Source organism: Aptenodytes forsteri, unplaced genomic scaffold, assembly GCF_000699145.1.
Source record: "Aptenodytes forsteri isolate BGI_AS27 unplaced genomic scaffold, ASM69914v1 Scaffold65, whole genome shotgun sequence".
In the NCBI taxonomy this organism is placed as follows: domain Eukaryota; kingdom Metazoa; phylum Chordata; class Aves; order Sphenisciformes; family Spheniscidae; genus Aptenodytes; species Aptenodytes forsteri.
This window is the reverse complement of record NW_008795127.1, coordinates 1033877-1050811: the sequence shown is the minus strand read 5'-3', so window position 1 is coordinate 1050811 and position 16935 is coordinate 1033877. Positions and strand designations below refer to the sequence as shown.

Below are 16935 nucleotides of genomic sequence, written 5' to 3'. Positions count from 1 at the left end.
TATGTAACTACCAGTGCTAACCTAATTATTTATAATCAAATACTTTTTGTCATATTTTTACTCAGGAGGACATGAGAGAGAACAGTTCTGATTTTTTTGTTCTTTGGCTTTTCCTTATCTATAAAAGATTTGGCTTTGTGAGGTATATTTAATGTTTTCTCTAAAGTAGGCCACCTGAGAGATCCCATGGAGTAATTGACTTTGCTGAGTTAGCGGACGAGGCCATTGGACAGAGTCAAAAAAGATACTGCCAACTGCGAAGCAAATGAATCAGTACCAGTGCAACTGGATCAGTTTGCTTCTTCCGATACAACGAGAAAAGCAATAGCACAGATGCAGTATCTGACATACAGATTTAAAAAACAAATATAAACACGCACACACACATTGGGTTGGCTTTTATTGGAAAGCCTAGATGCAATCTATAGTTATCAATTTGTGGAAAATTCAGGACACATATAAAGTTAAGAAGGCAAATTAAAAGAACAATACAAATCAGACGAAATATACATCTCAAAATATCAGGATAGCATTTTGACTGGCATTGTCTAAAATACTTAGAATCTCCTTTCTTTTTTTTTGTAATATGCTTCTTTTAATTATACATATTTTTTCTTTAAAAAGATCTTTTGTTTATGTATTCCCCAAGGTCACTATTTCCTGCAGGAGCATGTCCAGATCACAAGTCTGTCTTAGCAAGAAATAGGCTCATTATACCTACTAACAAGGCCACTAATTGGCTTGATTTGACTTTATCTAAAATGATCACCAACAGATACTATAATTTGTTGTTTATTGGTGCCAGAACAAAGGAGAAGGAACTGGTATGCGTCAAGTAGGAGATATATTTCATTGTTGACATGTTATACAAGCTTTTCATATTCAAACAGAACAGAAACATTTGACATAATTTAGAATATGAGCCTATTTCAACAGAGAGCACTTACAGCATGCTAAATACAGTGCTGTGGAAGAGCCACCCAACAGAACTGCAAACACCTAGCATTTTACATCTTTAAAAAGAGTATGTAGATCAATGACACGCCTCTGGGGTCTGACATATCCTCTCTAAATTTAGGGCCCTCAAGACTTCAAGGGTAAAAATACTAACAACTAATCTGTGCTTTCATTCTAATAGATGATTAGCATTCATTATATGTGTAATTAGTTCTGTATGCTCTACGAAATACACACATACAGTAATAGCACTGATACTGTAGATTCGGTAGCGACTTGGCTGGGAGAAATTCAAATCTGTTTATCAAACAATCCTAATGTGCAATTTAGAGTATGTAATACCATAGACTCTCAGAATACAAAGCAGTTAGAAAACTATTTTTATTACATCCACTTGAACCATTCATAGTTAAGACACGTTCACTTACTATGTTTCGTCATTATAATACATGGATAGAAATACTGTGTATATTTCAATGAACATCAAAAAACCCCAATTTTGTCTCATCTTAAAAATATTTATTTTTGTGGCTGAATTTAGTGCTCATGAGAGTAAAGCTCTAAGAATGGTTTCAGCCAAGATGTACAACAGATGCCATAGATGCCACCGCAGGCTTCCTATAAGGAACCAGCTGCACACTTCAGTTCTGTCCTGCAGCAAATATACTGGGCCTTGGAGCAGAGCATGCCAGATCTATGCAGTGGTGTGGAGATGCAGACTAGGCACTAGAATTGGACCTTCATCTCCATCCCCAGGTTCAGTGTTCACAGTAATGGGATTTGATCTGCCAACTGAAGGCCAGGAGATGAACCTACTGAAGAGCCTGCCTGCCTAAAGAGCAATTCTGTAGCATCAGGTCAGAGGTACGCTTCTTCTATCTGGAGTTACAACATCTAAAAGAGCTGTATTATACAGAAGACAAAGCTGACATAACTGGATGAAACTACATCATTTCTTCTTCTTCTTCTAAATACAATTTGCCAAGCACCTGAGACACTATTCTCTCCATTGTGAAACAAAGCTTCTAAAAAAACAACAGAAACCCCACCTGGTATGAATAAATGTCCATTTATTACATTAGGGCTGGAAAAAGACAAGGAAAACCCAACCTATTAAAGTCTTCCATCATAATAAACGAGACTTATTTGGTTACTGTGCCTTCTAACAATGATGAAGTGGCACTGGCCTGGGTGACAGGAGTGGCACGGGAGGGGAGGGAGCTGCGGTCTGATTCAGCCAGCCACTTTGGAGTGTCCCATCCTATCAGCAGAGTGATAGATGCACAGCTTTAAACCTAATACAAAAATATTAACACTTTTGGACATTAGTCATCACTGTTATATCTCTACAATATAATCCTTTATACTGTACAGCTATAACATAAAAGGTGCAATTCCTTTTTCTTTAAAAAAATCACACACAGCACATGTTTTTATCATTTTATTTTTAAGTATAAACTTTTTTAAACACTTTACATAAATTAACTCCTCTGAGACTAATATTTGATGTACAGTAAATTGTAATTCATATAAAACTCCATAAACAACTTGTCTCACATAATTTACAAAAAAATCAGGGTTTCCTTTGCTTATCTGCAACAAGGATTCTACTTGCCATTTTCCCCCCAAGGCAAACCATGTTAGCACTGTAAAATCCATTATTAAATTCCCATGGTAGCATAAATCACTTGTGCCAATGTCCTTTTAGAAAGCAGCACAGTTTAAAGCAGTTGGGTTGTCTATAAACAGTAATTTTTGCCCCACATTTTAAAATTAACAGATATATACCACATCCTATGCAGTGAGAGAGAGAGAAAAAAGAGAGAGAGAGAGAGACTACTTCTCGTAAGCAAAGGTCAACAATTCAGTAATATTTGGAAACACTGTATGGGTCTGTATCTTAATTAAATACAGTGCCTCAAAGGAACAGACAGCCTGTTGCAAAATCTGTAGGCCTTTTTCTTTTATTTTTCAATACTTTTCAGTCCAACTTGAGTGCAGCGATATGCATATGTAAACATATTCTTTAAAGCAGATCACCTTTAAGGTCATTGAGAAAAAAAAAAAGTTTTGTCATTAGCAGTATCATTCTTCTGGAAGGCGCTCTTTTCGTTACAGAGTCTGTTCGGATTGTGCTACAGAAAAATCTGAGCAAAGATGTAAGCTTAGGCTCAAGTAGTAATGCAGCAAAACAGTTTGGTCTCCTTTTTAGAAGACACTGGTACACAGTCTCTTTGGCAGCCTGAGCTAAGCCAGTGTGTTACCTCTTTCCTATCTCACTTTGTCTGAGGAACTGTATATTGTTAGCGCTGTCTGCCAATTCTGGATATTGCTCCACAGAGAGTACATAGTACCCATCGTATCCTTGTACCTTTCCAGCACTTAGCAACTGCCTCTTTTCTCCTTCTGTCCACAACCTGGCGCCTTCCTCTCCATCTCTTACTCTCTGTTGTTCTCTGGCCCAGGCACTGGAAAGAGCTCTTTGCCTGGCTTGCTCCAGTATTCGGGCCTTTTCCTCATCAAGTGTCATGCCATAGCGGACGTGAAGCGCTAAAGCACCGTATTGCATTTCAACATCGGCAAACCTACGAGTCCTGCCGTTTACCACAGTGGTGGACTGGGAAACGGTGACGTTGATGCCGTTCTCCAGGGCCTTCCGCCCACTTGTCAGCCTCAGTGTCCCAAGGTCACTCTCGGGGGAGGTGGTCTTGATAAAATAGTGCGTGTCCTTTCCCTCAACGGTGAAATGCAAGTTTTCTAGGTAGTAGGCATTGTTCAGAACAGCTGCCACTTTTATGCAGTCCTCATTTGCAATGTTGAGCACGTTTGTTTGCACTTTGCCTTGATTGACAGCGAGCATCACCCCTTTCCCAATCAGAGACTTCACTGTAGCAAACCACAGCCATGACTTCTCTCCACTGGATTTCCGTCTGCTGACCTGCACTTCTGCCATCTTTCCCAGGGAAAGGAAAGCCTTTGCTTGTCTCGCCACTTGTTGTTGCACTCCAGAAATTGGCTGTAAACAAGAACAGACAGAAGTTTTACCAGCCATCTGTAGCCCTCTAGATGCCAAACAGCCAGGCTTTCTTGGTGTGCTGCCCGTGGACGACAACAGGACATGCCACAACTGACAGTGCCAAGGAGTTAATTAAATCTACATACTGCTTGTTCTGCTGAGTTAGAAGACTATTTTGTTTGGTAATGTTCAGTGCTTTTTCTCTTTGTCTCCCCGAGAACCTGCACAAAAATAAGATTTAACTTCAGAGGCTACTTACTGGGCTGCACAGGACAGACCTTTGCAATACTAATACTTAATATGGGTAAGAGCTATCTTACTACAGTGTCATCTTATCCTCTGAGCTTGTTTGACTGTGATTCCTGTCTACCATGGGTCCATCCAAATTGAGATTTTTGCAGGTCACGAAGCTGTGCTTTAGAACAGGAGCAAGCCCTTCTTTACGCTGAGTTAGGAGATAGAGTCTCTCACGTAGCTGCAGTCTGAGACCAAACTGCAGGGAGGCCCTCATAACCCCTCAAGCTGCCAAAGGAAGGCGGGGGGGGAATCAAACTGTAAAAGAGAAGGAAGCAAATGGTACATAGCAGAGGGGTGGAATATTGGGGGCTGATGCCCTTTCTTGCAAATAATTGCAGAAACTGATAAAAGGGCATGTGTGAAAAAGCTGGGGCCAATTCAGTTGTGCGAGCTTCCTTTTCACTCCAAGTATCAGCATGCTGCCTAAAAGAGACAAGCAGCTTCTCTCCCCAGAACTTCACAGGGGTGCAGTCCTGAATATAGCAGAGTGCTTTGTTGACAGCTAGCAAAGAGAAGGGGCAATGAATGAAAAGAACCAACAGGCAAGTCTAAAATACGCTCGCTTGGTATTTCATGTTTTACCGTATCTGGGGTGTTCTTTTTGAAAAGGTAGGTGTGCTATAAAGGGGAGGAAATAAGAGGTGCAATTGTGAGGTGCAAAAGCACAAGATGGAAAAGCTAGGATAGGAGAATCTGTTTAAAAAGTTTGCTTGACTGTTAAGAGCTATGTGTGGCCCAGTATGCCAGATGGACTCTTGGTAAAGAGAGAGGATAGCTGGGGAACGGGACCTGACAGCGTAACTGCTGTGGTTAGCCAGAAGAGCTAGAAGAGCAGGAGCAGTTAGCAGGAATGGTTAGCCAGCGCAGCTAGCTAGTGGGGCAGCTCACATTACGGGGTCAGCTGTGGTTGGGGTGAGACCTTACAACTGCGCAGAATGGGCACATATTATCTGTCTAACCCTGGGTCTTAACAGCTACAAGCTGTGAATGAGCTAGTATTGACGGAAGTGGGGAGCAGACAGCTGCCCTAGCAGTTGTCTCAGCAGGGAACAGAGAGAAAGATTTAAATAGCTTTGGCTGCACTTTTGAAAAGGAGTACTTAAGTTTCTGTGGATGATCCAGTTTATCTTCCAATTGACCCTTACTCCTTTCAGTAAAATACCGTTTAACTCACTTGATTAATTGCTGACAAATGAGGCAAAAGCCTGTTTAGTTTTCCCAAATTTCTGGGTGGGAGACCAAGCAGGAGTCATTAACAGACTCCTACAACCTTAATTCAGCCTTGCTGCTAATCAAAGCCTGGCAAAAGGTCTGCAAAGGCTTCTCTGCTCTGCCATGAGGGCGGCTTTCTGGAGGGGACAGTTCCTGAGGGAATTATGAATTGACTTGGACTCTCAGCTCTTCCTGAATGTGGCGGATTCCTCTCTGCACTTGATAACAAGTATGGATTTCAGCTGCTGTAAATCCTACATGAAAGCTATTGAGCACAAAATATATTCTAGACAGCACGCTCATCAGTGAGAGCAGCAAGATGCTATAGCAACTTCATAACGACAAAGTTTGTTTATTTTTAACATGTATCCTCAGAGCTCTGAAGCAAAACCTCAGAGCTCGGTAAAGCTCACTCACTCCAGAATGTTTCAAAATACTAAGTGGTTTGTGTGTTTACTTCTGGCTCCTGGTTGCATTTGCTTGTTCAACAGTGAACATCATAGTCACAGTTTCTTCCTACCTGAGAATTTTGAATCTTTGTGTTCCTCCCACTTCTCTCTTTCTCTCTGTCATGTCACATGCCCCTGACACTCCTCGTGTTGTTGAGGTCTTTCGTGAACATTTTTGACAACTAGCTGTCTGCTCTCATCTTTTTGACCAGACTTGTTCTTTTCCTGATGCACCTTTGCTGGTGTTAGTGGATAATTGCATTCTCCAGCCTTTGAGATCTAAATAAACAACCTCTGAGAGTTCTTCACAGCCAGGCCTGATGATGGGTCTCTTATCTCTGATACAACCACCTTGCCTGGGGTACTTGCAATGCTCCTCCTTCACTGCTTCTACTGTTCGTGGGAGACACTATTCTCATGCTGTGCTCTAAGGTCTTTCCCTGTTACTCAATCCCTGGCTATTAAAATAGATATATAGCGGGTCACTTCATGCATGCAAAATTAGCTTCCATATGCTCCCTTCTGCTGGGCCACCCTTCTAATGATTTTTGTCTAAATTAAGTTGCAAGGTTCTTCAAGATCATATCCTCTTTTAATCTCTTAAATTTCTCTATCATGATTCTTATAAAAAGAGATCTGGTTTTGACTGCTTACAATGGGATTACCCATTTTACTGTCTCTTAACACCTCCTTCTTAACTGAGAACTGTAGGATTTTCAAGGGCATAGGTCTTTGATCTTTGAGCAAGTTTGATTTGTAAATATAATTTTCTTAAATAGCAGATTTAGATTTTAACTTCCACATTTATTTCTTCTATCATTTAAAACTCTGTAGCAGGTTTTCAGGCCTGAAGTTCATTTTTTTCCTCCCAAAGAACTTCATAAGCACCTGGAGTTTTGGTTTTATGTAATGTAATGGGTTTTACCTCAGGTAATTTCATTTTCAATATTTTATCTTTACATATAAAACATGGTTAATATTAAAGAGAAGTAAAATTGTACTGGTGCCTGGTATGCATAATTTATATCACCTGTTCTTCTGTTTATTTCACAGTCTATTTTTTACTACAGTGTTCAGTTTCTGCCTTCAGGCAGAGTGTTAGTACAGTGCCTGGTATGCATAATTTCTGTTCTCTGTTCTTCTGTTTATTTCACAGTCTATTTTTTACTACAGTTTCTGCCTTCAGGCAGAGTGTTAGTACAAATCTAATCTCTGTAGTTTCTGTACAAAACTTTAGACATCTTTAAAGGGTCTAACTTAGACATCTTTACAGGGTCTTAAACTTCTTTTCATTGATTATTGTCTTTCTGCATTTTAACTACTGCTGAAAGCAAACAAAGGCTTATTTAAAATGGTACCTAACTTAGCAAATCTGTAAGAAAAAACAGCATCTGTAATTTCTTAAATTCTCTTGAAAGTAGATAAAAATTAGAGGTTTGAAAAGCACTGTTCAGATTTAACTTAGCAAGTAACCCTGTCAGGATTATCCATGCCTAATAAGATCTGAATAGAAGGGAACGTTCTGTCTTGTTCCATTTGTATGTTTAGTTTTGTTTCTTACTGGTATGTCCTCCCATTGCTGACTCTTCACAAGTTCATAAGAAGGTTCTGTTAAATCAAATTTCGGAACAGGGAAACCAGGAATGGCATTGTGCAGATGAAAGCCGAATGTCACCAGCCAGCTGTTAACATCTGAAACAGAATTATTAAAAAAAAAAGAGAAAAGTATTAGAATTGTTCCATATTTTGCAATCATACCATTGTTACATGGAATAGTTTTTGGCATAGTTGATTTCCTTCTGTAACATGAAAATTACTCAACAGTCTTCCTTTTGATATGGATGGATTTAGATTTGTACTACAGCTAGAATAGCAAGCCTATGCAGTAAACTTGAAGTCCTAAACTTACAAGAAAACTTCTGTTCTATGTAAGAATTGCACTATGCTCGTTTGAAAGGCATTGCAGGTTTCAGCAATTCTGCAGGCCTCAGTGACTTCCAGAACAACTTCAGGAGCACAACTGAAGTGAGATTTCCTTCTAATATAGCCTAAACTAACTGGGATTTCATGGTCAGGCTGAACATGCTCTATGTTGCACCTTCATCATCAATACTTTAAAACAAAGCAAAAAGGAAAAAGTACTGCAGAGCACATCCTGTCCTTTTGTTATGTATGTGTTATTGTAATGTCTTCAAACTACCCCTGAAATAACACCTGTATGGTCAATTACCTTTTAAATGATTTGGCAGAAATTTTAGGTTGGTTCAAGAGAAATCTCCCCCTCTTCAAGATGAAGTTGGACTGATGAAATTAAAAGCTAATGAAATGTATTACAGTTGCATCAGTAAGCAGACAGGATACTAAAATAGCATTAGATAACATTATTTATGATACATTTTATGTTCTGTTAAAAATACATAAATTAGGGATGCCAACAATTAATTAATTAACAATTGTTGGGCAAGAATGGGTGCTCTGCCTTTTTTCTGTCTTTCTACCCTATCTTTCACAAATGCTAAGCTTAGCAGAAGTTGGCAGAGTGCTCCTTTACCAGGTCTAGTAGTTTTCATTTATGAAACCCCCAAATAAGTGGAATAAGGAACCGAATTTTTCCAAATGTTAAAAGAATGAAAAATATTTACCTTAAAATAATTTCTAACCGTTCCAGATAAATGATACACCTCATGAGGCTCTACATCTAGAACTGCCAGTCAGCCAAATTACTCATTGTAATGATAACCTTATATGAGCAGCGTGTGTCTATGTATTCCATACATCAAAGATGTTAAGAAAAGAACTAAAACTGTATTTTGAGGGCAATTCGTGAACTAAGTGCATCATTTTCAATGCCACAAAGAATCTGATTACAACTGCATCCCCTACAGCACATGCTGCTAAAAGAGGACAGATTCAAAGGTCTGTTGTTATTCTTGTTCCCAGACAGCCCATTAGCAACCCTGTTAATAGCTGCTGTTTGTTAAATTAATGCAAACCCACTTGATTCCCAGGATGCTTTTCTGAGTGGTAGTCTCGTACAACTCGTAAGTGGGGCTGAGCCCCACCTGTAGTCTGGCACCGTCTGTGTAAAATATTTCGGATTATTTACATCTATTCAAATATGAAAATTCAAATGTATCTGAGCAATGCATTTTTCAGAAACTGCTGGTGACGTGCAATCAGATTTTTTTATATGTAGAATAATGGAAAACATTACACATCACTAACTCTAGACCCACAAAAAGCATATAGGTTCCCTAAGAACTTAGTTATACAAGAAGTGGAACGTTAGCAGCTTTTTGTTGCCAAAAGAGAAATTCACACTTCTTTTTCTATATCCTACTCCCTCCCTACTCCTGGCTGTGTACTCATTACTTTGTGCTGGCCCTGGAGCTTATTGGATTTCTCTTTCTTAGCCAATTACATTAGTAGCCTTGCAAAAACCTACCCTGGAAAATATCAACCAACTTCCAGTGAATATTTGCTGCCATGTTAATGAGTTAAATTGGTCACAGAAAGACCCCTCCTGCCCTTGCTGCTACCTTACAGTCTCACTCCCTCTTGTCTTTGGTCTTTTTGGTCCATGAATATGCACTTTTTACTGCTCAATAGCCCAGAGTCATGAAGAAGCCTGACTCTAATACACATGTAAGGAGATTCTCATGAATGGTCTTGAGGTGTTCTTACTCTTGTACTTGCTCAAGGAGTCTATTTTTTTCATTATAAGAGCACTGGGTAATGCCTAACAGTATTGGAAGGAGAACCTAGGGCTCCTCTTTCCTCTCCCAATGCACTGAGATCTCTAGCTGAGGCACCTTGTGTTACAGTTCAGTCAGTGGGAGAGGAAGAGATGTATTCCACTGGGACTCCAAAATGTGCTTTGGAAAACCCAACCCCTCTGTATACTGAGATGCTCCGAATTATCTTTTTGGGTCAACAGTCCAATATTAAAGCACCATAAGGACTGTGTAGGGCACAAGGTTTAGGTTTAGTTACCTAAACCTGAAAGCTGATAATGGTCTGTGGATCTTAATCTCTTATGCAGGTACCTAAATCAATGTCTAAAGCTAGATCAGGTATTTTCAAAATCTCCCATTTGCTATTTCACTATTCCTGATAAGCGTGTTTGCTGTAATATTCTCATTGTTAAGTGCTTAATGCTTCCTCATAAAGAACTTTTCCAAGTAGGACATATTTAGGTACTTCACCAATATTGTGAATTCCAGTCTAAATTGGATGTCTATAGGTCCAGCACCCCCAAGCTAAAATCACTTTGTTGATCTGGTTCTAAACGCCAAGTACTTTTCTGAACAATTAGCTTCTCTGAGAGTTTCTTTACTAACCTTCCCCAGACAATATCCTCAGCCTATAACCCAGGTAATCAGATTCCAGATTATGAGAACACAGAAAGGTAAATTTTGAGGAAGTGGGAGACAGTCTTGCAATTAAGTAACCTTCTTTTACCTGTGATATAATCCTTCACATCGTGTATTTTACTGGCTGGGTTGTTATTTCTAAACATGTACAAATTAAAAGGAGCTGGATCCTTCCCAATTCTCTTCCAGATTTCAATATCAGGTGTTGTCCACCGGCCTGCCAGTATGTCATAATCTCTTTCTCCAAAGTGGACTAGCTTGGTCAGTGGGTCGTATAAGCCTCCGTGGAATCCTATTACCAGCTGGAAGTCAAGGTTAGAGTCGAAATAGATCTCTCCATAAGCCGTATATTGAATTTGTTTAAGCATGAGACCATTGCTACTGAAAACAGCCAATGGTGTCCCCGTATTGTCTGATGCAATGTAAAACTCGTCTCCACTGCTAATTTCCATGGCAAAAAGGTGTCCTTGCAGATCATAGTAAAGAGATGTGATTTCAGAACTTGAGTGGTTATATACGTGAGTTATCCTGGTTGGGTAAGTAAGGTCTGCGTAAAAAAACTGGAGATGCTGTCCAAGGCTGGTTTTACTGGAAACTCGTCGTCCAAGTCCATCGTAACGGTAAATCACCGTCCACCCACTGCCTTTGCTATAAACTCGAGTAAGAAGGCCCTTGGAACTGTATTCAAAGATTTCAGTACCCCTCTGACGCAGAAATCCATCTTCATCTAATCGGTACTGAACATCACCTAGTCGAGTTATTCTGTCTCTCAGGTCATAGCGAAGTGGCGTCAAACGGGCGCTGCTACTGGGGTTGAGCAAGTGGAGGTTACCATTCAGGTCATAGTTGTATCGCCACATTATTTTTTCATTCAAATAAACTGTCTGGAGCTGACCATCTACATCATATTCGTAAGCATATTTTGTGGTGTTGGCAAATGGCCCAATCTTAATTTCTCTTTTTGTCACTCGTCCCATGTTATCATACTGAATTGTAATCCAATACATTAATGACCGAAATATTTCATATTGAATTTCCTTGATGCGGCCGTGTGCATCGAAGTGTTTTGTGTAGGTCATTACAGCTGTCGAAATGATCTGGTTAATATCGTAATATATAACTCCAAATTTTCCAAATTGTTCAACTTTGCCAGAGATATCATCGAACTGGTAGAGATCAATAGGCAATGGGGTTTCATTGATGACACCTTGCATGCTAGTCACTCTGAAGCTATTGTCATAGCTGTAGTCAAATCGGGCATTTACCATTCCGTCTTCGCTAAAGCGGAAAATCTGTCTGTCAATCAGTGGGCCAATTTGCCTGTATCTAATGGTGCAGATAAAACCATCGCTTTGGAGGTTTACTGTTTTCAGGACTCCTGCTGTCTCATCATAAGTAAAACTAACTCTTGTACTATCGTATAAAATTTCTGAGAGCTTGGTCTGCCGTCTGTACTTGAATAATACTCTTCGGCTTGTCCCCAGGAAAGCAGTTTGAAGGAGCTGCCCTTCTTCATTGTAGTCCATTATAACAGAAGCATTACTTTCCGGGGGGTTGTATATATTCCGGTAATAGCCAATGGAGCGGATAGTCTGCATGGTATGACGAGCAACACTGGGCATGGTGACAGCAGAAAGCCGATCCAACAAATCATATTCGAAGATATACTGCCGTTGGCTATGAAGCAGAAGAACCATTGACTGAAAATTAAGAACAGATTTTTACCATGCGACAAATGGTGGAGTACCCCCTCACATACACATATACTGATACTATTTCTTCACAAAAATGTGACATTCCCACTTGAGAAAATTATCTCCTCTTTAATTGAGTTATCCTTGACCTTACAAGTTGTTAACATCTCCCTGCCTAATTTACTTGGATGCTTAATTGTAAGGGGTTCTGTAATTAGTAGTTCCACATTCATAATTTGCTGCTTGTTATGACTGTATCACTCTTTTATCAAGCACTCACAGCTAAACAGCAGATTGTCAATGGATTCAGATAAGTCATGTTTAATATGGGAAGAAGTAAAACTGTGACCTTACAAGTTGTTAACATCTCCCTGCCTAATTTACTTGGATGCTTAATTGTAAGGGGTTCTGTAATTAGTAGTTCCACATTCATAATTTGCTGCTTGTTATGACTGTATCACTCTTTTATCAAGCACTCACAGCTAAACAGCAGATTGTCAATGGATTCAGATAAGTCATGTTTAATATGGGAAGAAGTAAAACCGTCTTAGAGCCATTAACTCACGAGGAGAACAACATATGGGAGATACAATTTCTTCCCTACAATTAGAGATGATTTTGAAGAATTTGAATAGCCTGAGATCCCTGAATACTGAGTTCTTGTTCAGTAAGCTTTTAAGACATAGGCAAGACAATTGTTTGATTATTTATATCAAAAGGAGCTACTCGGAATTATTCTGACATTTTTCTGATGCATGGCTATTATGTATCATAGGTCTTGATTAAATTATGTCTGCAATGACTAGTGAACAGTATTTGCTGAGCAACAGCTTCAATAGAAATATATTTAAATCCCAGAAAGAAATGGATTCTCTTTTTGCATAGCAGGCGTGAGATCTCACAAGCGGGATTTGCACAGATATTTCTAGAGGGAGAGCTATCGTTCAGCAATTGTTGTATATAATGAAGATTCCTGATCTTTTGCCTATCATTTATTTTGATGCCACAACATATAGCAAGAACAAATTGACAGCTGTAACTATTTAGAAACAAGAGCTTTTCTTGGTAGTGAAAAAAACCAACAGTGAAGAATTTACAAACAAATTATTTTCAACTGAATTACACTGCAGAGATCTAGTCCCTGTACCTTATTTTAAGTGTTAAGATAAAAGGTAAATACAGATGCTTCTTGTTAGTCAGTGGCCTAAATAATTTAAAAAGACATCAATTCCTAGCAATTAGCTACAGTGTGATTACATATCTATTGTATAAAACATTCCCCTAGGAATCACATGTTGATACTAGAATAATTGAAATGTGCTTCGACTACCTGTTTTTGCTTTGTATGCAGCAGTCAGATGCTGCAGAATTTCAGCACATTCAAAGCATTTTTTAAAACCCGAGTGTTCTTTACCTTTTCCAAATATGTGTAACTCCAAGTTTTCCCATCAGCAAACACTCTAGACACTATCCTTCCCTGTCCATCATACTCTATTTTTTCACTAGTCGTCCCTCGCTGTATGCTGCCTATTTGACCAGTGGATGAATAGGTAACATTGACAGCCATCAGCTTGCTGCTCGGTAGCCACAGGGTGGGGTGCCCTGACGTGTCGTAGGCAATCCTCAGCAGAAATTTACGGTGGTCATCGTAGATCTTTTCTGTCTTTGTGGTTCGATCAAAGTCAACTGAAAGGAGGTTTCTGCCATTAACCTTTTTAAAGCAAACAAAATGACACAATAAATCATGCTGTTCAAACCCTAGCCACTTATTATTTCCACAAAGCTAGCTATTCTTTAAATACCATTTACAGTGATTGATTTGCTGTGCGCGTAAATTATTTTAGCAACTTCTTGATATAAATGTAAGGCACTACATTAGCATCTAGTTTAGAAGGTCTCATTATATGAAGAGATGGCCCAGAATTGGTTGCAATGTGTTCTTTCTCGATGCTTAGTCAACTGTGAAGAAAATACTGAAAGATGTGCACTGAAAACTTCTGCAATAAATGGGGCCATTTCAGTGAACAAACTACTTCTTTTGTAGGCAGTCCAAAGTATATCTGCAAATTTTTGTCAAAACATATTCCCAGCGACCGCTTGTCCAATTCATAACAATCATGCTAAAGAAAGAACTGAATCCTAATCCTCCACAGCAAGTATTTTTCAAAATGGTAAATACAAAATTAAGATCTTCAAAAGCACATTAAATCTTCAAATTAAGATTAAACAATTTTTAGAACATAGGCTTTCCCCTTCTGGATCAAATGGAAGTTTAAGTCAGTATACCATCCACAGCTGCAATATGTTTATGAGGCTGAAATCCTTAGTAGAGGATTATGTCTTTTGCCTAGTTAACTGACCGCTTAAAGCCATAAATGACTGGAAGACTACTGAACCACTGAAAAACAGTTATAAATGCTTTGAAGTTTATAACTGCTTTAATTTGAAATTAGCCTAGATACATTTATGTTGAAAATTGTATTATTTATATATGTAAACTATAGTGGTGGATAGTGATTTCTATGTAATACTTTTACATTGAAGTCCCCCCCCTTTAATGTTCTAAATATCCTAACTTTCAGTTTCATTGAATCAGCTCTCATTTCTTTATTTATGAAAGGAAAAGATCCAGTTTTCCCACATTGGTATCTTCGCAATTGTCCGTTCTCCCTCTGCCTTGAACTGTTTTTTAGTGTTCTCAAACAGGCCTCTAGGATTTCTTTGTTCATCTGTAAACCATTTCTGTATCTGCTGTGTCCTTTTAAAATTATTCCAGGTGAGGGTGAAACACTGAGAACTTAAGATCTTTCAACACTGTATTTTGCTAACCTATGGGAAGTAGGGGACAAATGGACGCATAGCTATGTGTATTAAGATTTTTTTTAAAGTTCCTTTTCAAGTACTTGATGCATACATTACAAAGAGGTGAAGAAAGATGGCTAAATAACATTCAGAAAAGAATGAGAAAATAGATATCCTGACCAAAGAAATGACTGGAGGATCTTTGCATTTTTCAGGGCTGCATGTTCAAAAATCCATATATCATGGACATTGGTACTTATACCCTGAGGCTCATAAGCTTCTAAAAGATCAATATAAATTAGATCCTTTATTATTGGCATAAAAAGCATTAAAGTGCTGGTGATGGGTCATAGGCAAATATGAAAAAAAAATCCTGCAAATGCTCAGTTTTGCTTATATCAGTCTGTCTGTCATCTATCTACATTACCTTTCTCTTTTTCAATATGAAATCACTGGCATAAGAACAATCTGCACTATCAATTTCAGAACAAAAATCATGTTTTCATGTAAATCTTCTAAAAAAGGAACACAAAGTCTAGCAGATGCAGAATAGCTACTTTATATAATGAGCCATCAAATGTTATTTAAATATACTTTGAAAAATTAATGCTACAAGACTGATTCTAGAAGTAGGTTAAATTTTAACTATGAAGCATTCCCATTCACTTCCTTTTTGTCATTTTTTTGACTTTTTCATTTTCAGGTAGTTTTTGTTTAAATTTTCCAACATGTAATATTCAATTATTTGCCTAAATTCACTCTTAAATCTTGTTTATCTCTGGCTTTTATTTTCCAGCCTCTCCCACACATGCCTCCACTCATCTCTGCATCTCCCTGCCTGTTTTCCTTCTCCGATTTTTTCCCCCCTCCCTTTCTTTCCATCTTCCCTTCCTTATTTTACATTTAATTATGATTTTTATTAATTTTCTTGTCTATCTCTTGGGCTTAGACACTGAAGTGAGAATGGGCACTTCTGATTTCTGAATTGGCAAAGAGGGAAGGGTGGTTTTATGGTTAAGGCAGATGTCCAAGCAATTGTGGTTAATTTCTTGGCTAAGCACATCCTTCCGGTGTAAATTGCAGCAAAGTACTTAATCTGGCTGTCTCACTGCTTTATCTGCTAAATGGGATAATAACATCCCTTGCCTTCTCACTTTCCATCTGGTCTGTGTAAGGGCAGGATACGAGGGGAAAGAAAGGAAATGCCTCTTTCTCCAGCCAGATTCATGCTTCCAGATTCTGCTGACAGAGCTCTTGCTTTCAGACCTGTGAGCTTTTGGTGAAATTTTGGCTGTGCTTGCATAATCTCGTAATATAGATGGCAATTATAATAACAACAAGTTTTGGTGATACAGCTTCTTTCATTGGACAGTATGGGGCTGGAATAACGTACGTCAGCTAACGTACTGCCTTCAACTGAAGCATTTCTTAACAACAGCTCTGCTACCAAAATACTTTTACAGCAAAACTTGAACGTTTTTATTGTGCCTAAGACAGTCACACTCCAAATATATTTGAAACCTCTGGGTTTCATTATGATAAAAATATATGGTGGGTTGACCCTGGCTGGGCGCCAGGTGCCCACCAAAGCTGCTCTATCACTCTCCTCCTCAGCTGGACAGGGGAGAGAAGATACAATGAAAGGCTCGTGGGTCGAGATAAAGACAGGGAGAGATCACTCACCAATTTATTACCAATCAAATCAGAGTAGGGTAATGAGAAATAAAAACTAAATCTTAACACACCTTCCCCCCACCCCTCCCTTCTTCCCAGGCTCAACTTCACTCCTGATATTCTCTACCTCCATCCCCCCAGCAGCACAGGAGGACGGGGAATGGGGGTTGCGGTCAGTTCATCACGTCGTCTCTGCCGCTCCTTCCTCCGCAGGGGGAGGACTCCTCACTCTTCCCCTGCTCCAGCGTGGGGTCCCTCCCATGGGAGACAGGTCTCCACAAACTTCTCCAATGTGAGTCCTTCCCATTGGCTGCAGTTCTTCACTAACTGCTCCAGCGTGGGTCCCTTCCACGGGGTGCAGTCCTTCAGGAACAGACTGCTCCAGTGTGGGTCCCCCACGGGGTCACAAGTCCTGCCAGCAAACCTGCTCCAGCGTGGGCTCCTCTCTCCATGGGTCCACA

The 16935-nt window shown here is 39.3% G+C and overlaps 1 protein-coding gene across 1 annotated transcript in view; it reads right to left on the bottom strand.

Annotated features, from left to right (window-relative positions):
* Positions 1-384: 384 nt before the first annotated feature.
* The window catches only part of TENM3 (teneurin transmembrane protein 3), a 352902-nt gene continuing 336351 nt past the window's right edge, over positions 385-16935 (bottom strand). The window contains 4 exon segments of the mRNA XM_009277346.2: positions 385-3973; positions 7493-7623; positions 10393-12004; positions 13413-13709. Of these exon segments, the coding sequence (XP_009275621.2) occupies positions 3218-3973; positions 7493-7623; positions 10393-12004; positions 13413-13709 (2796 nt within the window). The 3' untranslated portion in view covers positions 385-3217.